This window comes from Gallus gallus, chromosome 3 (assembly GCF_016699485.2).
Source record: "Gallus gallus isolate bGalGal1 chromosome 3, bGalGal1.mat.broiler.GRCg7b, whole genome shotgun sequence".
Classification (NCBI taxonomy): Eukaryota; Metazoa; Chordata; class Aves; order Galliformes; family Phasianidae; genus Gallus; species Gallus gallus.
In genome coordinates this window covers 26,438,757-26,465,041 of record NC_052534.1, presented here as the reverse complement: position 1 = coordinate 26,465,041, position 26,285 = coordinate 26,438,757, and the positions used below count along the sequence as shown (strand labels likewise).

Sequence of the window (26,285 nt, the reverse complement as noted above, 5' to 3'; positions counted from 1 at the left end):
AAAGCAAATAGGCTGCCTGTGTACAACTACTACACTTTATCTTTACTGCTTGCCAAATGCAGCCCTATGCAGTGTCATTGACAGAAGCCAGTCTTAATAAGTGTCATTTATGTATTCACAAACTCTGTTTCAATGTAGTTATTGCTAACATTACAGAAGTTCTGCTTCAAGTCATTTTTGATTGAATGTGCTACAGACTGCCAACAGAGTTGCAGATATTACCTCCATGGGATTCATGGAGAATTACTTCTTGCAACAATAACCTGGTCAAAAGTGGTATCTAGTACTTTTTACACATTAAAGAGCCTAAAAATATGCTCAATGATTTAATCCAGGTTTGGCTTGCTGCTATATTTAAAGTCTACCCACTTATGCTTTCAACAACAGAATGATTCCTCCACACACTTTGACGCACTCTGCCTAGATTGCTTTTGAATGCCACACACATGCCTTCTGAATTTGGGGTTGGCAATACATTAAGCTTATTACCCGGGATCTCACTCCAGGCCGTCAGTTTTATTTAGATTCCATTCAGATTTTCAGCTTGATTTATCTGACTTGGTTCAATGCCCAGCAAAGTTAATGGAAAGTTTCTATTGACCTGAAAGGAAGTTAAATTGAGGCATGTTTGTCTGTTTAGTTGTGACATTAAAATTATTTTCCCCATTATGTTCTTCGTGTTTAAAATGAGTTAGCAAACTGCCACAGAGAGCTGAATTGTTTTCTGAATATAGAGATGTGAAAAAGAGAACTGCCCAAGAAGTTCTGCTCCAGCTCTTGCTGAAATGAGCAGAAACTGTTTCATTTCAGCAGTGGAAACTGAGCTGGAGCTGAACATCACAGTTACATTTATTCCAGGATTTATTCCAAAAAGTGAAAATCAAATATGAAAAACAGATGTTTTTGCCCTTTCTGGGTTTTTATTGAGTTGAGGAGAAGGTAGGATCTCAGTGCTGCTCACAGTTGCATAGATTTCCCGACACGCAATCTGTTGGCTTCAATTTCCAGAGATCTATGAAGCTATCAGCTTTCATCTTAAAAAAGGCCAATGAACAAAAGCTAAAATGTCAGTTAACTGTTTCGAACACTACAGAGCAAGGTAGAAAAACCTGAGTCCTAAGACCTCAAAAACAAGGCCAAGTCCCTCCCCTCAAAATGGCTTGTGATAAAATGGTATGATTTTTAAATCAGCTTCGTACTTTGGAGGACTGATTCACTTGGAACTATTGGGTATTGCTAATGCCTTTGTCTCACTGTGCTGGGTAATTTATGCTCTGTGCCACGACATTTCCCAAAGACTCGACAGAATCGGTATTCCCATCACGCCAGAGGCTGTCCAAAAAAAAAAAAAAAAAAAAAAACAGCCCCAAATTTTAAAAGGGGAAAGGCATATAGAATGTCAGCAAAAATAATTTTATCACGAGATAACATGAAAATTGATTGAGAAATTCTGCTTAAACAAAGACATTATTACCTGCCTTGATCCTTGCTGAGTGTTGATCCTTGCTGAGTGGATATGAGATGATTTTCTGTAGAAATGCATCAGAAGGAAACAGGATATCTTTTTCTAGAGGAAAACCTTTGTCACATATAAAATACAACGTGGTTTAAACAAACATTTCTCTATGTGAATGTTTCTGCATACGTGAATAGCTATTTGAAACTCCAAAGCTTGGTAACTGGTGCAGATGTGATTACTTATCACCTCACGTTACTCTGTGTACGATCTATTGCTCATCCACTGTATCCAAATTTCTTCAACAGAAATGATTGGAAGAGCAGTTTCACAGTATACTGCTCATAAAGATGTCTAAATACTTTATTAGCTCTGTATACCTGGATGTCTGATACTATTTTGCTATGCATAACAGAACTGCTCGCTGTTGTCACAGCAGTGAATTTGTGGTGCTGCCCGGGTAGTTGCAGTGCACTCTGATCCTCAGTGGGCACACAAACAGTCCCACCAAATCAGGAGATCACAGATAAAATTTCTAGGAACTTCTTGCACATCACTTCTCATTCTTTATCACTTTGATTAGCCTTTAAGTTCTGCAAGTTATGCCATAATATGTTATCTCATCCTTGCTAAGTAGATGCAGATACAATATTAATAGCAAAAGGAACTCCTGTTTATGGTACCTGGCCTGTTTTGTGATTAAGCGATATTCATTAATATGTTCGGCTTCAAAGTTCAGAAGAGGTAACAGACAACATATTAGAAATCCATTCCCAGAGCCTGCTGCCAGCTGATTTCATTGGCTAGCTGACAACAGAAACCTGCACAAAGTGGGGCATTACCATCTAAATATCCGTCCGTCACATGCTTTCATTTTCTATACATCTCTCCCTATCCCTTCCTCCCTTCCAAAAGGCACTTTTTTTTTTTTTTTTTTAATTTCTCAAGCCAGGTAGGGAATGAGAAGGGGAAGTGAGGAAAATTCCTAGAGGGTTTAAAAGTTCAGTATGAAGACTCCCCTGAGATCCTCATTTAAGGCTCTACTAGGTGCCTGCATTTCGACCATGGGGTAATTACAAAGTCATCTTCTGAGGCAGCTACAGAGGGTCAGTTATGTCACATGCTACCAGCCTGCAGGAGCCATTACAGGGGAAAAAGTATCACATGCACATCTAATATGAGATGAATCACACCCTGGAAATAGATTTTTTCTCTTCACTGATGGTCAGGGGAAAGAGACATGGATCTGCTGCAGTGTGTCCAGAGAAAGGCCACAAAAACGCTCCAAAGGATGGAATACCCCCATAAGGACAGGTTGAGAGAGATGAGGCTGTTCAGCCTGCAGAAGAGAACAATCCTGGGAGACCCAAGAGTGGCCTTTATCTAAAGGGGGGCTGTAAGAAAGAAGGGCACAGAATCTTTGGGAGGATATGTTGTGATAGGACATGGGGAAATGGTTTCAAATTAAAAGAGGGGTGATCTAGACTGGACATTAGGAAGAAGGTTTTTTATAATAAGAGCGGTGAAGCACTGGCACAGGCTGCCCAGGGAGGTGGTGCATGTGCCGTCCCTGAAGATATTCAAGGTCAGGCTGGACAGGCCTCTGAGCGACTTGATGTAGCTGTAGATGTCCCTGTTCAGTGCAGGAGAGTTGGACTAGACAACCTCTCAGGGTGACTTCCAACTCATACGATTCTACAGTTCTGATTCTATGATTCTAAAGGGAACACAAGGTGATTAACTCAGACTTGGCATCTAACTTTCAGTTGGTGTGATGAATCACCACAAGGGAAAATGGAAAATGGCAAGAACACAATAGTCCAGTGAATGTATAGGGAGACTAGGCTGACTAGCCCATGCATATACCCTTATAGCATTTGTATCTGTATTTGCTCAGACAAATCCCACCTTTCTAAACAGGCCTGGCATTCTCTCCAGTTGACCGGCCAGTCTACAGTTCTTCAAGCAGGCTCTTGTCTCAGCTGGGTTTCTGTCACACGTTTCACAGCACAGCTTCCACCTCCTCAATAAGGCTTCTCCTTGTTCAGCCTCCAGGCTTCACTTGCATGAACGTCAGCTAAAGAGTGTTTAGACCAACCACAAAGGTACTTGTCCATTTTCTTGAAAAGTTCCAATGAAGACAATTTTACAGCATGCCTATGTAAATTATTTTAGCACCTTACATAGTAGAATGATGAAAACCAATCAGCCTAATTCACAGCAAAGAGCATATATGCGTAACATATGAAATCTTCTACTATTTTAAGGATGAAGACCAGCTAAGCACTACATTTTGCTAATAACCATTCATGCGTTGGAAAATTGTTAAAACCTCTTCGTGTAACCTTCTCTTTTTTAAGTGAACAAACTCATTCCTCTAGCTTTGCTTTGCGTTCTCTAAAATCTGCCATCAGAATTTTCCATCTGTGCTTAAAAGGATCAAATAGAGCATAACAATTACTTCCCCTCTTTAAAATGTGACAGCTCTGTCACCAGAGCCTAGAATGATGCTATTCAGTTGACTCAGATGTATTTGGTAAAATACTTTGCTCTCACAAACATTCTGTATTGCTGCATGGTGGTTATTTTCTGTATATATGCTACTGTTTCTTCCTTTCTTGCCAAGCTAGTTATTCTCTTAAACAAGAAAATTAGACTGGTTCATCTAATGACAGATTACTGTGGGGAGCTTGTGGGTGGACTGTTATCAGTGCCTTATCTCAGCACTCACATGTATTGATTCTTCAGTGTTTTACTCCAAAACTCTCCATGGGACAAAGTTAGGCTGATGAGTCTGTGATTTCTGACTTTTCACTGCAGCTGGATAACTACCATTTCTTTTTTTCCAGACCTTGCAGGTATCCTTGCAGAGACTAATTTCAGCTAATTGCTTGAGTAAAACAAAAGTCAATAATATCACATGTAGCGCATACAGCAAAATCAGTGAGCAATTGTAGATAATCTGCTGTTGGATACAGAACAGCCACTGCTCTACATAAAGGTAGTATCTCTACCCATAGTCAGACAAACTTAATCCAAGTTTTACACTCACTGGATTAATCTTGAAATCCTTCCACAACTGAGACCCCCGCTATATTCGTTAGAAATTATTTTCTCTCCAGTAGAACTCTTTAATTTTTCCTCAGCTGCTCACTTTGTCTATACAAGTGCTGCTTACCTAAACTTTTCCCTTTTTATAGCTCCAACACTTATTCCACGTTAATCTCTGGCAGTTTGTATCATTTGCAATGTAAAAAAATATAACTGCCTGCTTTCCGCTTTAACAAAAATCCTACTATGTCTCAATGCAGACCTGTATGAGCCGTGTCTCAAAGAAGACTTATTTAATCATTTGAACCACTATTTTAATTATGATTTAATTCAATAGATGGAAATTCCTGATTTGAACAGTTGATGTTATCTTCTTCTCTATTTTCATGTATTTGTTATTTCACCCAAAAAGTTTTCTTCTCATTGATTAGTAATCAATGTAGTCTCTACATTGTCTTCTTTTTGCTCATCAGGAAGACAACTTTTCGATGTAGACAAGCACTTATTCAACATACTTATTCAGATTTATAATGTTTATATTTTCCTATAGTAGAAAAAGATAACTGGTATTTCTTGGTGTTTCTTTATTTTTTTCTTCCTGACTAGTGCTATGCTACATTTAGCTGCACACTGGAGTTCAACTACAGCACTAAACATGCAGAATTTAAAAGTAATGTTTTACTACTTATTAAAATCAAGTTAAATTCCTAGCTATAGAAATTAAAAAGAGTTGATGCTGCAGTAGCATTTTGCTTCCTTTCAGAAATGAAAATCTGCTGTGTCTCCTAAACTGCAGAACAGCACAGCTGCCAAGTGCATAAATGAAGGTCCTTCTCTATTCCAAGTTCTGTGAGTGCCTTCTCCTACCCACAGCTGGCAAGGCTCTATTACAGACAACAGGAACAGTGCAGATAACCTGTAGTTTGCTTATACCAGTAACAAAAACAATGATGGTGATGTCAAAATATATACATATTTTTGTAGAAAATTAGAGCTTACATAATAGGATGTTGTTATACTTTGTGTAGTTATTTGCAGTCATTTCATGACAGTAGTTTTTCATAAAATGGAAATATTCTCTTTTCTAACCCTGTTTTCCCATCAGACTGTGTGAAAGAACACTTGCCATCATCCACAGGCTGATATAGGCAGGAGGGTGCTCACTGTGAAAGGTGCTCAATTGAGGAGTTGGCACTTCAGCCTGAACTGAAATAGCCTCATAAGCATGCTGCAAATATTTTCCTATTGCCCAGACTTCTCAGCGGGGAGGGACTTGGCAGAGAGCTAAGGGCTGTATGAAGGGTAGATTCTGTGATCTGTGTAGTTAAGATCTAACATCAAGCACACTGATTTTACTGACAGCTGCTGATGGCCCTGCTGGTCACTTGCTATGTTTGCCAAATTAGCTTTGTAAGCAAAGCAAGGAATACCTATAACTTTCAGACTAATCAGTCTTTTCAGACAGGAAAAAAAAAATTCTGCAAGTGAGGAACGCTCTTTTCTGTTGAACAATTAAAGGTTATCATATAATGAGCAAACCCCCTACACCTGAAAGCAGAACAAAACAACCAAACAAAAATAAAGAGCCAAAAATAAAAATAAATTTGTCAGTGATCCTATTGTATTTCTACCGTGCTCTGAACTGCAGCTCACAGATATCAGAGACTGCTTTATAATTGTGGTAATTATAAAGTGATTGTATAATTAGTAAAAAAAAGAAGTATATTGTGATAATTGTGCCTGATAATGCACTAAAAATTGATCATACTAGTCAAATAGGATCTCTTTGTTTTGGTTGACAGATGTCTCACAGAAAAAGCAGAATTTTACATATACTGACTTCAGAAGACCATAACTAACTACATTTATAAACTAGACGGATTAAAACAAATGGGTGCTGACTTACCTGCAGACCGGGCTAGTGAGGAAAAGAAAAGGAGTTCAAGCACAGCTGAGTCACATAATGTGAGACATGTACTTCACTGGCTTATGCTAGCAGTACCAGGTGTTCCTAATGCCCTATTTAAATGGAACGTACCTGTAGTGCAGCAGGACCATCTCAGCATTACTTCACAAGTACTGGCAGTAGTAATGGGGTTTACAAGCTCCCATTTTTATCCCTCTAGTTTAAGAGCAGCTCACCAAGCAGTGGTAAGGCTCTGAAATATATTGCTTTGCCCAGAGGTTGTAGAATCACTATACATACTTCCCAATATCTAATAGTAGTGGTTGGTATTAATATCCTGAATAGCTGCACGGTCCTGGTCTTTTCCCTTTGTTTCCTTCTGAGAGAGTTCAGGTGACGTTCTGAGTCAGCCCCTGAAGCTGATTCAGCTAATGACACTGATGCAGTGACCTTGGTGAAGTCATTTGCAGCTGGCTCTGCAAGAGACTTTGGTGCTCCAGTGCTTCCTTGTTAGGCTAAGTCATGCACAGTGGTATTTGAGGTGGGCACTGTAGTTCTCCTGCACAAAAGGCTGCGTGGTGTTGTGTGCTGAAGGATGAGATCCTCAGAAAGCAACAGGCTGTCTGAGAAGCTACCTAAGCAGGATAAAAGTCTTCCCTGTTAAGGGTTGCTAGGTATCCAATTCTAAAGATAAAGAAGGGGAACTTGTCTTCAGTCAGGCTTTCCCCATGAATTTCATTCTAGAGATAAAAGATATTATATTATCTATAGAGATAAGAGATAGATAAGACAAAACCTATTCTTATAAAAAACACAGTGGCTGATATAGGGGTTTTCTTGATTAACTGACACTTATTTAACTACTGATTATTGAAAATAGCAGTTCATTTCAGAGCTGTGCTCACAAGAATGATTCTCCAGTGAACTCTTGTTGAGACATAAAAGGATTTTAGAATATTTCCTGAGCAGCCTGCTTGAGGTAGCTGTGCTTGAACACTAGGTTGGACCTGAAAACCTCCAGAGGTCCCTTCCAACCTCAGTCACAACCTCTGTGATTTTGTGATAGTAAACTAAGGCTGAACATTTAACAAGCATTTTGTAGACACATACGCATGACATTGCTCGGAGCTGATGGACAGCAAGGTGAGCACCAGTGCCATTCTTGCACAAAGATCCAAATCCAAGGAAGAGTTCCCCACACTGATCAACTATTAAATGGAAACAGCTTCTGAACTGTAGTTTTTACTGTTAGTACTCTCAAACAATTGCCAGGAAGTGATTGCTATATGTGGTACAGTCGAGTTATGCTTGGAGAATACGTACAAGAGCAACAGCTATTTCACAGCTTTGCTCTCACTTCTTGTTAACACCTTGCAGCCTTCTAGAACTCTCACTGACAGACACAAGTATTTGATTCATAGCTACACAACAAAGAGCAGACAAAGTGTTTTCTCACTGTTCACCACACAATGCCTACCTGGAGTCCAAAATGACCTATTCATTCCCACCTAAGAAATTAAACAGACCAACTTATCCCAAGCAACAACTAACAAAGTCCACATAAGATAAACTTAAATACAGATCTCCAAAGGTACTCCAGTATTTAGATGAGATTTTCACACAAATAACCACATTTGATCTTCTGAACAGCCACAGGACTCAGGACTGATGCAGTGTGTTTTTACACCATCCTCCCTCCTTTCTGTCTGGCAGAGCTGGAGTGCAAGATAAAATTCCTAAGTGGTATGGCAAAATATGTGCCACACTGCTACCACAAATAGCCCTTTGGAAGTCATACAGCACTGGAAAAAGAGTAAGACAATTACTTGCCCATTTCTAAAAGTCACTAGCAGAAATACATACAGTCATAGAATATCCTGAGCTGGAAGGGACCTGGATGGTTACATGCCCCCCGGGAGTGGTCTGGGTAGCTGTGTCAGCTACTGTGGCCAATGAGGCCACAGGAGGACATGGCTTTCTGCTGGGTGGGTGCCATGAGCAAACTGCTGGAAGTGACACAGTGACAGCACCCTACCTGTGTGCCCTCCCACGTGATCTATGCTCCAAACTGCTGTGCCACACCGTGACTACTGCACCACATCCTGCTTGTTCCACCTGTTTGCACCACTCCCAGTCACTACAGGTCCTGAGGGATGCTTTGTACTTTCAGATATAGTTGTGTGCTCCTCAATGCAGAATAATCCTATTGACTCATTTTCTTGATAAAATGTTGTCCTATAACCTGGATATGCCTTAAACTTTGGTACAATTGGAAGAACATATCATACCCTGTAGGTGTCCAAATAAGAGTAAGTAAAACTGATCTTGTTTTATGTATGTAATGTTAAATAAATATCACGTTCCCTGCCTAAATTTAACCAGCACTGAAAGTTGAACAGTTAAAAGAAAAAATCTTTATACAAAGAGCTCAAATTTATATAAAGAGCTCAAAGTATTATGTACTGGTGGTAAAACTTGCATGCACACAAGTGAATATATACATACAGTCTTATGGAAAACTGTTTGAACACATAGGAAAAAAAGCATATAAAAACTATGCTCTATTTGGTTTCTGAATTAATCAACTCCTGTGTTAAACTCTTATCATATTCTGCCCTGAACACATGGTAGACTATATAGTAATACACACAGCAAAGACACAGGCAGAAGTGACCTCCTAACAATATACATATGCCACATCTTTTTTAAAATGAGTTCTAACCCCAACCTGATACAAGCTTCCTTGGCAGCCTTGGACAAATCAGCTGAATGGCTCTTATTTTTCTACCTCACATGCTGCTGTAAGGGAAAATTAATGCTTAACAAGTGCTCAAGGACAGAAGCATGCATTCGTGCACCACACTCTTTTACCGTTGCAAGTATTACAATCCCCTCCCTCAATCAAGCATTGATTTTTCATTACCAGTACAAAGGAAGGAATAAAGCAAGAGCATATGGCACTTGATGATAGAGCAGTTGTTATAAAATTTCATTTCACAGCTCATACACGACAGTTAAGCTTGGGTAATCTACAGATTCACCTCCAAACAAGTCTCATGATTTTGTCATATACAGATTTATATGGAAGAGGATCTGAATTTTTTATTAAATTGTTTAAATGTAAGAGCCTTTCAAAACCTTTTCCCTGGCACCCAGCTGCCGTATTTCTGGACATGAGCAAACCAAACAAGAACAAAAACCAAGAGTTGTTGGCTAGATGCCAGCTCCCTAGCAGCCATGAAAGCCTTTTATCACACACGGCCCGGTGACACTGATGTGTTAGTGAACAGGAGTGCACACATCAGAACAGTGTTCGTGACAACCTGGGATGTACAGAAACAAAATTCTCACCTTTATGTCGGCAAAAGCAGTAACAGAAATCAAATGGCCAGGAATGATTTTCTGTGAAACGGCCTAATAACCACATTATAACTACATGTGAAGAGACCCAATAACCAGTAGTAAAAACTGCAACTATGAGTTCTGTGTTTGCATATGACCTGAAACAGTTAAACAATAGCTATATTTAATTGTAACTACAAGGAGGCAGGAAAAAAACCTCATTCGTTTTCCCAATACCACCTGGCAGACAGGCATATAGTAAGTGCATTTGCTGGAAGCACTTACGCTTTGCTCTGAAAAACAGCCTTAATGAATTGCTAACATTGCCAAGTTCAGTCTCTGTCTTTCAGTGTGAAGAGAGAGGCTAAGGAAGGAAGTAGTTTCTTGGGCTTTTCTACCATTTGAAATCTAGTCTGGAAATGCCTGCTTAATTGGGTACCTTGGCAGTCGCTTCTGTGACACCCGAAAACTGAACTTGCTATTTACTCAGTTTCAGAAATGTCCTGATGAACCACGTCAGAAAACAATCTTCATCAGCAATATCCATGTGGAGAAGACTTCCCTCAGCTTTTCCCTTCAGTTTTTTTGGCAGGATTTCAAACAAATCCTTCCAGGCTCCTTCATCACATCCGCTCTTGTTGCCCTGACGTGGGTGAAATGAGCACTCCTTATCAACAGAGAATTTGGGTCTTCTGCTGGTGTTAGACAGAGATGATGAACACGTGTATGCCTCATGCAAATTCTGTTAAGTGAACCGCAGCTTCCATCCATAAAAGTTAATGAAAGATCAGTTTCTGATGAAGTTCAGATGATAACTTCTTCTTCTACAAAAGCAGAAGTCTGGGAGGAGCGAAATTACTTTAAAGCCAACTGCTTTTCACAGTGGGGCACATTTATAATCCTCACTAACAGAAACATTTGGCCTTTATTTGCAAGGGCTGTCCTCACGCCTAATCAGATTGTCCATCCAATTCTACCGTTGGGGATAGCAAGAATATTTTTGCTTAGTAGCAAACCTCAGCTGCAGTGTGACAACGGTGTCCATTCTCTAATGAAATTCAGGGTCAGTTTTCCTGTTATCAGTATACAGTTTTGCACTTTGCAGCCTTCCTAAACCAGTGAACTGGTAAGCCAGTGGAAGCAAGAGACACAACCATGATCTCATGCCGAACCACTGCTCGCTGTGAAGATAGTTCTAGTAATATGTATTGAGCAACCAGTGGGCACAAAGGCACTGGAAACAAAACTTCTTCATGTAAACAATAAACAAATCTCTTTCAATTAACCAAATGCTACTTGCATACAGCAGTGGCACTAAAGAACCGTACTGAAAGAAATTCAGAAGCATTATCATGGCTTAGTTCCAATAGCACTGTCTGAACAATTAGCACAACAATTAGAGGTACAGAAGTTCTCACTGTACATTTCATGTCCACCATGAAAGCCTTTTTTACTCCCTGACACTAAGAAAAATTACACTGGCTTTCTTGTCATCTACAGACAGTTTACAGTCCTTTGATGTGGAGTTTTCTCCTTCTCTTGGCTTACTGTCTTTCAGTGAATAATGAATTTCTCATACTGTGGTCTGTTGTTTCCATGGCTGGGAAATGTAGAGCTCTGTTAGGAAAATATAGTAACACAGTCCACTGTGTTACTTCATGCAGCTGCTTAATTCAAGCTATTGTTTATTTTTTGCACATAACTCTTGTGTTTACTGATAATACAAAGGCAGCCCTGAGGTACTCTGGGTAGAGCGATGCCCAGCCAGTACAGAACCAGGTAAAAATTAAAAGTCTTTATGCCTTGGAACAGTATCTCCAAATGACTAACCTGGGTGGTCCTTTCTCTAGCTGATGCAGCAGTAAGAATTGGGTAAATCAATCAGAGGAACAAATGGGAAGGATGGGAAGAATGCCAGGGCGCACACGCACACACACACACACACCACACACACACACACAAAAAAAAAACACTCTTCAGTGGTTTCTATTCAATTTTTATCTGTTTGGCTGCTGCGTGCACAGAAATATTCTTATAGCTTCCCTTCATTTCTCTCAGAAATCTGCATCAAAATGTTTCTTGTACGTAGTAAGTAATAGCTCTAGCCAATAAGCATGCAGAAAGAGCAAGGACGGTAGGAATTCAGCAGTACTGAGGAAAATTCTAATCCAAGTCAATTTGGCAGTACAAATCTCTTACATAACCTGTGAACTAGAGGACAGTCTGATCATCTGAGAACATCAATTTGTTCTTCTCAAGACATTAAACAAAAGTGGCAACTTTCCATAACAGATTTTCCTTTGCTTTTCAAGGCATAATGTTGCAAGAAAGGCACCACATGCTAATGAGACATTTCTAATATAATCAAAAAATGCTTTTATATGACAATTCAATTCTACTGGAGCAGTATACAAATTTAAGCCATAGAGCAGAGAGGCAGAACAGGGCCTGAGATACAAACTTATAGTAGTAGGTCTCCAAAACAATGTCTTCTGAAGGAAAAGGGTGTTTCTGAAAGCTGACTGCTTACATCAGTACATCTTACACAGACCTCAGGAACTGAACCTCTCATGAGAGTAAAAAGGTCTGAGACGAAAGATCCCACACACGTGCAAACCACTGCAACAGGCACCATCTGTAACCACTTTAAAAAATAAAATAAACCCCAACTCTCTCCTTTTTTCCACCTGAGATACACTGTAACAAGCAAAAGCAGCTGCCCAGTAAGAGGGCATAAAAGCTCTATTCATAAACCAATTGTCAACAAAGAATCATATTATTTACATGTGAAAAATGAAGTACACATTTACTCAAGACAGTATTTACAGTGTGAAATAACCTTGAATTGATACAACGTATTCAAGAATTACAGTCATATTTTTGAAATAAAGATGCAGGAAAGCATTAGGAAGGCAAGAAAAACTTTATATACAGAATGGCAAAACCAATCTTATAGAACAAATACACAAAGAATGAAGAGTTTGCAGAATATCAAATGATCCTTCATTTGAAATCACCTTGAGTAAGTCTGATCAAAAAGCTGAAGGTGAAGGCTAAGTTGGAAGCTTAAAGTGATGAAAATTGTCTAACCCAATTACAGGAGAAAATATATATATATACATATCCATTTTATCATCTAATAAAAACCACAGGAACTCCTACCAATGACTTACAGGGTACCTTAAAAATCCCCAAACCACCTTACCGGTGATTTTTAGATTTCCTACGAACGTGGGAGTTTTTGCAATTGTTTTAAAATACCACTTACTACCACAAGAAGTGACTTGCATAGATGTCCAGTTACATTCCCCCAGTTAATCCTTTCACATGGTTAGAATTACTTGGCTTATAACCTTCAGTTCTAATAGCCTTCATACATTTAATGCAATACTGCCAGTGCAATAAGTGATACCACTTGCACATAAAATACCCTATAGCTGTACAGGACAAAAAAGAGGCAGAAAACAAGTACGTTCAAGTGAGATCCTTCAGCACAACTGCCTTACATAAATCCAGCAGGTGGTAACCAAATTGAATCACCTCACTACAAAATATTGTTTCCAGCATGACACGAAAGATGTTCTCTAGAACATAGGCTCAGCACTAACCATGGTCTCATTTGGGCCTCTTGATGGTTGTCAGGGCCTGTGCATTGTAGAATTGTTGTTGCACAGGACAACAGTCCATACGTAATACTAACTACTTGGTCAACTATAGGGATGTACGCCGACGCTAGAATCGATGTTACTGTACATGAGCTACTCCATGCACTTTCTGTTCAGTTTTTCACATTAACACACAGAAAGAACAGTGATTGTTCAGTCTCTATCACACATGCAGTTGTCTCTGTAGTAGCTAACAGAACAAAAGGAAATTTAAACTAGAAAATCTATTCATAGGGAAATTCCTATGGATATTTTCACCATTATGGTTGAAAATAAGTTGCAAAACTGTAAGGATTTGCTAAGAATAGATGGCAAGAGGAATAAACAAAAAGGTCTAGTTAAAATCCTACCATGAATTCAAGTTATTATTCTTTGTAATTGCTTCCTTATGTAGAATTTACAAAAGGATGAAAGAAATGCAGCCTCACATGTCCACAGGTGCTTGCTTCCACTCTGATCTCCAAACAGTGCTAAGGGGAAGGCAGCCTGTTTTGATCTTTCAATCTGAATAAACAATTACATCACAGAATTCAAGAACCAGTTTCAAAACAAGTGTTTGGAAACCACACTAACTTAGGAAATAAGGAGACTGATACCTGGCATGAGAAAGCGATGCTCATTGTTCTTTTGCCTTGGGCCACCAGATGCTGTATGCAAAATCTGCTTAGGATTTGACAGGGGAATAGCTAATCAATCTTGCTGCAAAAGTAAGAACTAGCAGAGTAACACACTGCATTTCAGTAGTCTAACAGCCTGTGATTCAACAAACCCTACTGCTGGATCAGAACAACGGAATTAAACTCTGAAAAGCAGCACTTCAAAGCGCAGGACATAATAGTTAGGGATGAGCATAAATATAAATACCTATAAGCACAGAAGTAATTCATGATAGTACTTTAATGAGGTCATATAAGCTCATATTTATGTATCTGTTAACTATTTACAACCAAACAAGCAGAAGATTCCAGATAGGACAACAGAACAGCAAGTGCTAATCTCAAGGATCTGATATGATAGTAACACAGTTTCAACCTATCACTTTGAGCTGTATCAGCTGCTGCAAATCATTACCTTTAAACAGTAGTTAACATTAGTGCTAAAACAACAAAAATCAAATACCGTGTTCATTTCTACAGAAACAACCAGGCTGTCTTCTCCCCTAAACTCATTCCAAGTTAAGTGTATTATCTTCCAGAAAGTAATATTCACAAACAATATTGGACAAAGGTCAATGTACAAAGATGCAGAAGTCAGAAGTTCATGAGAAACTGATCAATGTAATTAGACAGAAGTTTGCTTGTAGTTCTTCGTATCCAAGACCTTCTTGCCACACATTGAGCAGATGCCTACAAACACACAAAAGGTGTCTAAATTATTAAACAATCATTATCTTTTTTTCAAAAACATAGTATGTTTTTGTAAGGATAATTTTCAAGGAACTGTTAAAGACTTCTGACTGACAATCTATCTGTGCACTTCCTCACCAGATATCGCACATTCAGAAGTAGTAATATGATTTTTAACACAAATTAATATTTGCAGTATATATGTGATACTTTCACTTAAAAAAATAAACTATTTTGAGAGCACTGTGATTCACAGCAGCACCTGAAGCCTCCAATTTGCTGAACTACTGGTGGACAGCCAGGAAAGGATCCCACAGGTAGAAATAGCAAGTTACTAAACTTTATAATTCCTGTAGCCTCAGATGGACAGAAAGTAGCTAGGCTAAGGAAATACAGGCACCAAGAAACTGATTGCTAAATGAAAGATTAACCGACAACTGAGAAAGCTGAGAATACAATTTCATACAATTAAGTTAATTACAGAGTACAAGAGAGAAATATAATGGATACCAAGAATACCTGAAAGTTGAAGTAGAGATAACTGATGACCCAGAGGACTTTGACCTAAACTCAAAGAGTGGCCAGCCAGAAGACTGGAGCAGCAAAAAGTACCCAAGTTCAGCAGGCGCAGAAGGGAGAGTTTCCTCAATCCCTTTTTCTAAAACAGAAAGGTGCCAAATACTCTGCCCAGTAGGACGCATCTGGCGTTGAGAGATTATTCATCAGCAGACAAAATAAATTAAAATATTAACTGACAGATATTTCTGTTGCCTCTCTACAAATCATGACTTTTTATATATAGGCCTCATTTGATTGGACACACATCTAAGAGTCCATTAGGAAAGAGAACAGCGGGGAACATGCTTTGTTATTTACTTCGGAGTTCAAAATCCATCACATACAGTGTTCACTCCAGCGCTAAAGAGAAGAGTAATGAACTTTTTAGATGGTCTCTATATTTCAGAGACATGCAACAGTTGAAGCATTGAGCATTAAGACTGCAGCTGCTTCTAGAAATATGCTGCAATCTGAGCATTTTTGATGTTCAGAATTAGAATCTAATGTATTTGAAGTTTAACTTCTGATATTTTTGAGGTTTCTGCCTGGAAAGATGCACAAGCAGACAAAGATAAAATCTTGATACCTACCCAAAATGACAATAAATTTAAGAAAGAACAAGATTCTATCATATGGAATTCACGCAGCCATCTGGTGAGCATCTAGCAACAAGAAAAGGCAGCCCTCCTCTAGCAGAATGCTAAACCATGTACTCAGTGACACAGCACGCAGCTGTAGAACAATTAACATTATTCCATAAACAAAACTCATTACTAATTAGCTGTGACTCTACATCTAACAATTTGTCCACCCCATGTCTGTGTGTTAAGTGAATTCTTCAGTATTAATAAAATAACTGAGTTCACGTTGCTCTATTTTCACCCCATGGATTACAAGTTTGAGCCCTTTTGCTTATCCTCTCACACTCACAAGACTGATAAAACTTTATATTCTCCAGTAGAGATTTCATAAGGGTTCTGAGTCCCTGTTATTAAGATGTCTGACCACCCTCGTGGTGAAAATGATTTATTTATATGGAATTAAAGACTCCTGCACTCTTCTCCATCACAGTGCACTGACTCTTATCTTTTCTACACCTTCATATTAGTAGTTGAAGATAGTAACTGAATCTCACCACAGCCATCTCTTTGCAACACAGAACAAACAAAGAGTTCTACCTGGTCTCTAATTTCAAACCAAAGTGGGGTAATATGGTACTCAGTGAAACTCACCTTTTTTATAGGCACATCCTTGACAATAGTGAGACCCTGGCTGATGGACAGAACTCTTACAAATTCGACATATTGCAAACTTGTTCTTTCCATAAGGATCAAACCTGGAAAAATGGAGAAGGACTTTACTTATGCACAATGAAATAAAGTACTTCCTTCACCTCATACTAAAAATGCTATGCGAGAGGACACAGACAGAAACTCCAGCAAAAAATATCATCAAGAAAAGGGACATAAAGAGGTCAACTCTAATAGACTACAGAATTTCTATAGAAAAACTCCCACTTTCTCCATGCAGCAATACAGCTGCCCAGGCTCTGTAACTCCACGGAAAGGCCCCATGAAATACATACAGACACACTTTCACCAAGCAATAACATGTTGTAATGCCCTCCAAAAAAAATTTTAAGGTGTATTTTGGACAAGTTTTGAGGAGTTACCCTGCTTTGTGAGAAAGCGAGGTCTCAGTTCCAGAAAACTGCCTTTTTTTTTTTTTTTTTTTTTTTTTTTTTAAAGCTGAAATCAGGATTAAATACTAACCTTGCCTTCTTTGAGGTCAATGCCTTGTTTTCATTCAGCTTTCGGCCACCGCTTTCTATAAGAAGAATACAACCACAAGGCAATACATTTCTCAGTTTGAAGCACACTGGAAAGAGTTCAGCTTCCAGCTGCCACACATGTGCACATGTAGTCAGAGTGATGAGAAGCACATAGCACACCCATAGCATAAATAGGCCCTGTGTATCATCCTTCCATACGAGGGGAAAGATCATCACAGAAACACAGAATCATAGAATGGTTTGGGTTGGAAGGGACTTCAAGGACCATCAAGTTCCAATCCCCTGACTCAGGCAGGGCCACCAACCTCCAGATCTGGTACAAGCTCAGGCTGCCCAGGGCCTCATCTAACCTGGTCTTCAACACCTCCAGGGATGGGGCATCCACAGCCTCTCTGGGCAGCCTGTTCCAGCACCTCACCGCTCTCACTGTGAAGAATTCCCCCCTGACATCTAATCTAAACCTTCCCTCCTTGAGCTTAAAACCATTCCCCCCTGTCCTATCACTATCTACTCAAGAAAAAGTTGATTCCCCCCCTGTTTACAAACCCCTTTTAAATACTGACAGGCTGCAGTGAGGTGGACAAGTTCAACTCCAGAAAGCTGAAGGCAAGCAAACCTTCACTGAGCTCAAAGGAAACGACAGCAGCGAAGAGCCAATCCAGCAACTACTGCAGACTCTGGGGCTGTGTGACAGCCCGTGAGCCCGCCTAGCTCCGAGCTCTTCGGAAGACCCGGGGGGAACACCGTGCGACCGACACTACCTGTGGTGTTTCTCGCCCCATCCTTCCACGTATCAGGAGTGATCACCGTGCCCAGCTTCCTCTCACCTGCGGAAAGAAACACAACGAAAGAAACGATCAGAACTGCGCTGCAGGCTGCCCTCAGCCCCCGCTTAGTGCCAGGGACCCCTCCAAGCCCACCCCACTCACACTTCTCGCACACCATGGCGGCCCAGCAAAACAGCCGCCGCTTCCGGGCCCGCCCCGGAGCTGACGCCATCCCGTTGCCGGGCGGCCGGCGTCTCGGGTGAGGGCCAGGTGGGCTCTGCGCGTCGTTAGGCCGCCCCGCGGGGCGAGCCCAGCCCGGGACGGTGTGAGAGCGCGAGGGTCGTTATTCTGCCACGAAAAAGCCTTTTCGCCCCCAGAGCGCTCTCAGCTCCTTGCTGGTGCTGCTGCGTCCCGCTGACCGAGTGCCGCTCGCTGTGTTGCAGGTGGCTGGCGGCAGGGCGCGATGAAGGAGGCAGAGCTGAGGAGGCTGCTGGCCGCCAACCTGCTCTGCGCCGGCTCCATCGTCCTGACGGCACTCGTGCCGGCTTTGTTCCTGGATGGGTTCTCGGTTTTGGGCACGCACCTCACGTGGCTGTGTATTTGTTCTGTGTGTGTTAGCGTCCTTAACGTAACCTTGTGTTTAATCCTAAAGCCAAGCCCGTCTTCTAAGAGAAGCTCGCTGTCTAACAAGGTAAGATTTGTTTTTTTCCTACCGAGTGATGTGGAGAGGATGCTAAGTCTGCCACTGAAATGATGGGATGAGAAAGAAGTTACAACTTTCGGTGGTGAATTCTTGTTTTCCATGAGTGAGCACGTGCTGAAGCTGTTGCAGAGCTTAACTCTGTCTGGACCTGCCAGCAGCCCGCTGGGGTGAGCCATCCCTGCCGCTTCTTGCCCACGGGTTGTGCTTTGTAGTCATGAGACTAACGCTGACCACTCACAGTTTGTGTGCTGGCAGGAACTGGGGCACACCAGGATGGGCATGGAAGTCACTTCACAGTCTAGGCCTGACTTTCAGTGTTGCCAAGAGACGCTTCACTCTTGCGTAGTTTCTCATGTGTAGGATTTGAGATGTAAAAGAGAGAAGAGCTCATTACTACTAAAAGTTGATAAGGCAGTGGCACAGCTGCCCAGAAAAGCAGTGAGAGCTCCATCCCTGGAGGTGTCAAGGCCAGGTTGGATGGGTGGCCTGAGCTGGTGGGGGGCAGCCCTGTCCACAGCAGGAAATGGGTGGGCTTGGAGACCCCCTCCAACCTAAGCTTATTCTATGATTCTCTGAAAGTTGGTAAACTTTAAAAAAGTGAAGTTGAAAAGTGTCGGAATGATTGCGTTTCCTTGAATGACTAAATCAGCACACACAAGAAACTGGGAGATTTTTTTGTAGTTACAGTTTGTAACAGGACCGTTAAGGGTATGAATCCCAATATGACAGGTTAGAAGAGAGCATGTTTGGAGTAAAACACAGCTAGATCAGAAGAGGTAGAATACAGTTTGAAGTCAGCTTAGTTGCGCACTCCCACCAGCTGAGTCAGACAGTGCTCTTACAGTGATTCTTAAACAGTTAAGCAGTCATCCAAGAAAGTAGTATCTTTGTATGTAAAACTGTTAACTGCTGACAGAGGGGATGTAAAATACATGAAATGATCATGGAAAACAAGTCTTTTAACCATCTGTGATTTGAAAATGAAGTAGGCTTATGCTTTCTAGGTGAGGCTTCATCCCAACCTAGCATAAATAATAAATATCAAAGAAGTAGTCAAGTGAGATATGGATTTCTATTTGTGACCTGATCAGAACAGGCCTAGCCAGATGTGTTTATGCAGTGTCCATCCTTCTGTATGATACAGTGACTACCCAGAAGCTGTCATTTAATTTCATGGAGAGTTATATGTAAATCTACAGATTGCCACAGTTGTTTTTCAAAGCGATTTAGAATGTACGATGCCAAGTTTCAAAACAGAGTGGTTTTAATTACTTATGGTTCTAAATACTGCTTTTGATTCTGAACATAATTTTTTCATATTGTGTGCTTTCTTACTTGGAATCCTTTTAACTTTCATTAGAAGACATCTTTCACAGAATGTGAAACCATCTCTGATTATATTGTCACTTCCAGTTATTTATTTTATATTTGTTTTATTATAATAAGATGGATGAAGAAACATTGGATGGAGTGAGTGTGGTCTTTTTTAATTCATTGTTTAAGGGATACCTGTTTGAATACATATTGTGCTGTAGCTAAAATTGAATATCTAAGGAAAGAGTAGTGTGTGATGCTGTTGATTAGATACATATAAGCTAAGTATGTTATTTATATTCTCTTTATTTCGGAAACATTATTCTGATATTTTATTGCTCTTTTTTAGATATCCAGATTTCTAAAATGCTGTATATACTTTTTCATGTCTTGCATACTATTTCATGCGATTATTGTTCTTTATGGAGCACCTCTCATAGAGTAAGTCAGAAGACCCTATTTTTCTCTAAACGCTTTAAGGGGGAGTTCTCCTAGCAGATATTGGTATAAATTCTTATATATTACTTGGTACATTGAAAGTTTTAAAAATAAGCTCCTGGCTGGAGGAGGCAGGGTGGCTATCTTTGTAGAAGTTGGCTGTTACAGATTTTATGTATTTGGAGATCTGTTCTGTGAGACAGTTAGAAACAACTTGCTTTGCTTTAATATTTGTTCTGTGTAGGAGTACAAGTATTTTCCATGTTTCACTCAGTCTTCACATGGGTACAAATGCTTTCTAAGTTTTGTTTAATTGCTTTTCTCCTAAGATTGTAAAATACACATCTTGCAGATCATTCATCCTTTTAATATAAGTAAATTTTTGGGCGTAATTAAATAAAGCAGGAGAACCAGAAAGCAACCTGATTTCTGAGAGAGTTAACAAATTACAGACTAACAATGGTGTTTGGTTTCATGGCTGCTTCCACAATGTCAAACTAGAAAAATAAACTGAATAATGAAGTAAATATCCATGTATTCAAAATTGACGTTCTGTATGAGATAAGCCTGTATTTAAAATGATACAGGTATCAGGGGCTAATAAACTACATTTCAGTCTTTGCTGAGGCAACAGAAAATAGTGATTTTCTTCTACCTTTTTGAACTGTTCTAGAATGATAAGAAAAAGCCTTATTCTTCTACCTGAGGCTTAAGAAAGCACATGTGCTTTCACAAATTGATTGAGAATTTTTTTTTTCCTAGATCTTGGAACTCATAGAAAGTTAGTATTTATAACATAATTTTGTTATATTGCTTCTTTGTAGGTCAGTGACTGAGACATTTTTGTTTGCAGTTCTCCTGTCTACCTTTACTACTTTACAATGTTTATGTTTGCTGGGACCAAACATACAAGCTTGGATACGAGTATTCAGTAGAAATGGGTAAGTTCTATTCTAATTTCTAACTGGAAAAGAAATGGACTGAATTGATGTGAATATCATAGAATTTTTATTATTATTTTATTTTGGGGAAAGAAACTCTCTGAATAATGGATGTTGTTTCACTTTTGTAATGACAGGTCTATGAAAGCTTTTCTGACAATAATAGTATTATTTATTTTGAAGACACTGATTCAGAAAACTGACCTTTTATTTCTGGTATCCAGAGACTAAGCCTTACTTTATATGTGTTTGGAGGAGGTAAAGTTTCAAGTGAGCATTTTACTGGTGTGAAAGCATCCTGCCATCCAGTATAATGCTTATAATAAAGAGGAGACCTGTGAGTGAGCTATAGAGGAAGAATCATGCACTTGATCCAATGTTAGCTCTACAAAAACAGTTTTTAGAGTAGGAATAGCAGCTAAAATCAGTATTATTTTAACAGTATTTTTAACTTGAATGTAATTATGAAAATAATATATAATCTACTGTCGTCTTAATTATGTAATCTTTACCCTTGTTCTTTTTCACATTTCAAAGAAAGCTTTCTTCAGTGTCAGAGGTCTCAGGCATTCATTTTTTTTCAAGAGCACATGTCAATGAATGTAATTTTTTTTTGCCTAGTAAAAGCCATTACACTAGCATGTGTCAAGGATAATATGTTCTTCAGAAGTGTTCTATCTCTTTCGCCTTTTTCACACGCTAAATAACGGGACTGTTGAAAGATTGGGACTCTGAAACATAAAGAAGCTCCACATACACTTGAAGTTCAATAAGGTGTTAGCGTTGGTTCCCTTATAACAGTTCATAAAGGTAAACTCTCATCTCAAAAGAAAACAAGAAGTTGTATCATCCCACTTGCTGAAGGGAGTTACATTTAATTACTCTGTGTAGAGAAGATTAGAAATAAGAAATTGGAGACTGTTTATAGTAGTATATATATTGGCTTTTGTTTTATATCAGTACTCAGCTTACTGGGAAATATCTAAATCCTTATCCAGGTTGGTTATGCTTGGTTTTTATTTTCAGTGGAAGGAGTGCATAGAGTAGTAAAAATGATACCTTGCAAGAATTTAATACAATCATAGTGTTATGTAGCCAAAACAAATCTTGCTGATTTACTTGTTTGTCTGTGGAAGTTTTACAACTGGAGAGAATAGGTGAAATCAAGTAACAAATGCGTGACAACTGCCTATCTTTGTGCCAGGTTAGATTTTAAATGCATGTTTTTTTCTTTCCTAGTCCAGATCTTCCTGTTATTTCAGCATAATTATTGCATAGGAGACAGGATTGTCTTGCTATGTTGTTTTTGTACATGTTAATAGGGAGCCATATGACTTTATCTGATTAAATGTGCATTTAGTAATGATGTTTGGTTGTGCGACCCTTTGAATGAAAATAGGTTATGAGGAAATGTTGTAGCAGGTTCTTTATGGGTTGTAGTAAGTTGCCCTTTGGAAAATAAGTCTGTGTTTTTTTCATTTGACGTCATGAATGAATTGCAAGTACTTATATGTTAACCGAGTGTAGGAATGATTTATTCAAAGGTTATATCCTGGCTTAACCACATGGAACGAGGTGGGACTGGTTGAATGGGGGAAAAGGGCATTTAAGTAAGATCAGCATGGCTGTTTGCCTTGAAAGAAACGTTTAGAGAATTGAATTGCACTGGCACAACAAGCTGGGAAGTCTGAGTAGGAGTGTAGCGTAGAATGAAAGAGGAATTGTTTAAAAAATATGTGTACAACTTAGACTGAAGTAATCATCAACATTTGTGTTTGTTGCTCTTGTTTGCAATATTTATAAGATTGAGATCTGCTGTGCCTTTGTCTTTACAGAAATGTAGGAGAGGGCATCTATAAAAAGAAAGCTTATCTTAATAAATCAAATGTAAACAAGTGATAGATTTTACTATTAATTAGCCAGCTGTTGCGCTGGTTAGCTGTGAAATCTTTCTGCTGTGTTTAGGTGGTGGTCTAGTGTGAAAACACTGCTAGACCTAATGTTTTCTTGGAGGCCTATTCATAAGGTTAAATCCAAGTAACTTGTACTGTGTAATCTATTGCATTTTAATAGCTATGGTACCATTGAGTCATTCAGCATAAATATCTCGAAGGTAATCTTGTCAAGCGCTTACTTTTTTCTGCAGAGGTGCTTAGCTTTCTCTGTTTGCAATTGCAGCACTTCTAGCAAAGCAGTCACCTTGAGTAAAATCACTTTCAATTAGAATTCAAAAAAGATCAGTCTTTAAGTCTGCTTGCCTGTAAGGGTCAGATTCTACGTGCCATTGCATGGTGTGGTGTGATCTGTGGCACTGCAGGTTTGTTTGTTTCATAAGGGTTGGGGGATGTTGGTGGCTCAGGGATGTGTTGCTGGAATGAAGAAAACAATTACATGCAACACAATTGTAGCTCAGATAGAAAATGTCACACGCTTCATGTTTTTAAGCTAAGTGCACTTTTTGAGCAATTAATTGAAGCCAGTGAAGTACAGAAGTGTGTTGTCCAGTTTTCATTTCTCCCATTTCATCACCTGTCAGTGTACTGCGTACTCTCACGGATTTGGAAATGCCCTTTGTAAAGGTGGGCATCATCAAAGGAGTGTGCTGCTTTGTATTTCAGTCCTGCCGTGGTGCAGAGTTCTCCATCTTGTCTATCCAGGATCTATCTTAACACATAATTCTGTGTTAGCGAACTTCTTAATTCAAATATGATTTAAAAGAGCATTCAACTTGTATTATGAATAAGGTTTGAAATGATTTGAGGTTTTGAAGTGTTGTTATGCCACTAGTCATCATTTACCATCTTAAGTATCACTAGTTTTGCCTGTAGAATGATTTCAGTTATAGTTTTATCAGTAGTTTAAAAATACAGAAATTATAAAACTTAGTTTTCATATAAATACATATAGATGTGTACGTGTGTATATATAAAGCTCATAAGTGTATCTCCTTGTACTAATGAAGGATTTGTGTGGTGTGTTAATGACTACCTACAAAAATCCTGATAGCTGACTCTCCATGCGGAGCAGTGAATGATCAATGCGTTGTTACTGTGGTATGCAGTTGAAGAACAAGTCATGCCAGGTTTAAGAGGCCTATGTCCATGCTTTGTCTATGTGGATGAATTAGAAGTTCAAATTGTTGCCAAACAACCGAGCACTGCTCTTCACTTGGGCACCATGCCTTGCTCATTCTGTTATTTTGCTTTTGGACTCGATTTAGTATCTCCATATGGCGCAGCAGTATGTGCGTACGTTTACCAGAGAGGATGTCTTGTGTGAGACAAACGTACCTCAGTCAGTCCTTAGTGCATTCTGCTGCCTCTTTCACTGCTTTAGGGCTGTAGTGAATGGTTTCCTCTCCATACTGGCTCGCAGCTCAGTTATTCAGCTTCTGGAAATAGTTTACAATTGTTGGTGTGCAGACTAGTTTGTTGGGTTTTTTTTTCAAATTACAAGAAGAGAGAATTGTGTGCTCAAATCTAGTGTTCTAAGTTACAGTGATGGCATTAGTGTAGAATAAATAGTGTTGTTTCTGCCCAAACTGTCAGCATTGCACTATAAATATTATAATCAGTATGACTTCTCTTATGCAAGCAGTAAAAACTGTTTGTCCTACACTTATACATGGTTCTATCAATACTGAATGCAGCAGTGAGTTACGTGTTTTAGACTTCACTTCTGAGTACTTTAGACTCTTCAAAACAAGGGTTAAAGGTTTAAAGCTTTCATGTCACACAACCTAAATGTCACTTGTGAAGCTTGGGGTTGGCGGTTCATCTAGATTTTTAACTGTAAAATGCCCATCTTCTTTCCTTTATTGGCTAAAGCTAGATTTGTGTTTATAATCTGAGACGGAGCAAATGTAAGATTCAGATCTTGTACCTTACTGATTTGGAGTAGGGATTTGAACTCATGTCCCTCAGTACTATGCCCTGCAGTGTTATGAAATGCACAAAGAACTCAGAAGTCCATGGCTTGAGGGAAACAAAGTAATCACTCGGTTAACTGATGATGGACAGTAAGTACTTGCCTAATAAACAGAAACCCTAATTTTCTAAAACTTTTGAAGTCACTGCTGGTAGGAGGCTGTAAACTGAGAACCAAAGTGACTAACATCTGTTGTCATACACTATGTGTTTTGATTGTCTGTGCAAAAAAATTGCCAGCATGCAAGAAAGTCTTCCTGCCTCCTGTGCAGTTGAACTTGGATGCAGTGTGGCTTAAGAGGTGTAACGTGCAGTCTGTATTTACTTTGCAGTGGTTTTTTTTTCATGTCATTTTAAACTGCTAACATTTGCTGCTATTGAAATCCTGTAACACACTGTTTTTACAGAGCTATGTCCATCTGGGAAAACAGCCTACAGATTACTACGACGTGCAGTATACTAGGAGGTTGGTTTGGAGCATTTCCTATTCCCCTTGATTGGGATCGGCCCTGGCAGGTTAGTATTTGCATCTTTATTATAAATTTAAATAAATAAATAAAGTTTTCCAGATATACAAGCTACTCAAAATTACTCTGAAACTAAACAGATATATTGGATTTACATGTAAGTTGTTTCTACAAGGCGGTGCCAGCCATTTAAAATGTCATTGGAAGCACCTTCACTTGCAGTATGAGGGTGTAAAATGCACATTTTTTTACTTCCCCTTTTAAGATTCTTTGTTCTAGCTTTATAAGTGTGTCTGCTGCGTGCAAATTTTATCACAAAATAGAGCTGTAAGGATTTTGATATGATTAAGCTAGACTAGGAGAAAGAGAAATGTGAAACAATAGATTGCTCCGGGTTTGTCTGCCTTCAGTCTGGTATCTTTTCTTTCTTACGGGCAGGGAAGAAAAGATGTTCTCCCAATGTTTTAGTTCTGTACAAGCACTTAACAGAATGCATTTAAAATAGATTTGGATTGATTTGTGGAAACGGTGTGGCCAAAGAACTGCACTACAATCTTGACTTCTGATTTCAAAGGAAGGCAAGGATTAGCTTTGTAATTGCACAATAAAAAAT

The 26,285-nt window shown here is 39.3% G+C and overlaps 2 protein-coding genes across 8 annotated transcripts in view; one reads left to right on the top strand and one right to left on the bottom strand.

The window, feature by feature from the left end:
* Positions 1-12,534: 12,534 nt before the first annotated feature.
* CRIPT (CXXC repeat containing interactor of PDZ3 domain) lies at positions 12,535-18,090 on the bottom strand. The gene is made up of 5 exons (NM_001031054.2): positions 18,046-18,090; positions 17,878-17,943; positions 17,097-17,151; positions 16,557-16,660; positions 12,535-14,766 (listed from the first exon to the last, which is right to left on the bottom strand). Exons 1-5 carry the CDS (start codon positions 18,059-18,061, stop codon positions 14,702-14,704), a joined length of 306 nt encoding a protein of 101 aa, NP_001026225.1. The 5' UTR covers positions 18,062-18,090; the 3' UTR covers positions 12,535-14,701.
* Positions 18,091-18,113: 23 nt separating this feature from the next.
* The window catches only part of PIGF (phosphatidylinositol glycan anchor biosynthesis class F), a 29,394-nt gene continuing 21,222 nt past the window's right edge, over positions 18,114-26,285 (top strand). For 3 of the 7 annotated variants that reach the window (XM_040698189.2, XM_040698191.2, XM_015283820.4), the window contains exons 1-5: positions 18,114-18,142; positions 18,327-18,574; positions 20,250-20,341; positions 21,163-21,279; positions 25,613-25,721. In XM_040698189.2, the coding sequence (XP_040554123.1) occupies positions 18,347-18,574; positions 20,250-20,341; positions 21,163-21,279; positions 25,613-25,721 (546 nt within the window). In that variant the 5' untranslated portion in view covers positions 18,114-18,142; positions 18,327-18,346. Of the gene's footprint in view, positions 18,575-20,249; positions 20,342-21,162; positions 21,280-25,612; positions 25,722-26,285 lie in introns of all 7 variants that reach the window. The other 4 variants (XM_040698190.2, XM_046939298.1, XR_001465746.4 and 1 more) reach the window with 2 other exon arrangements.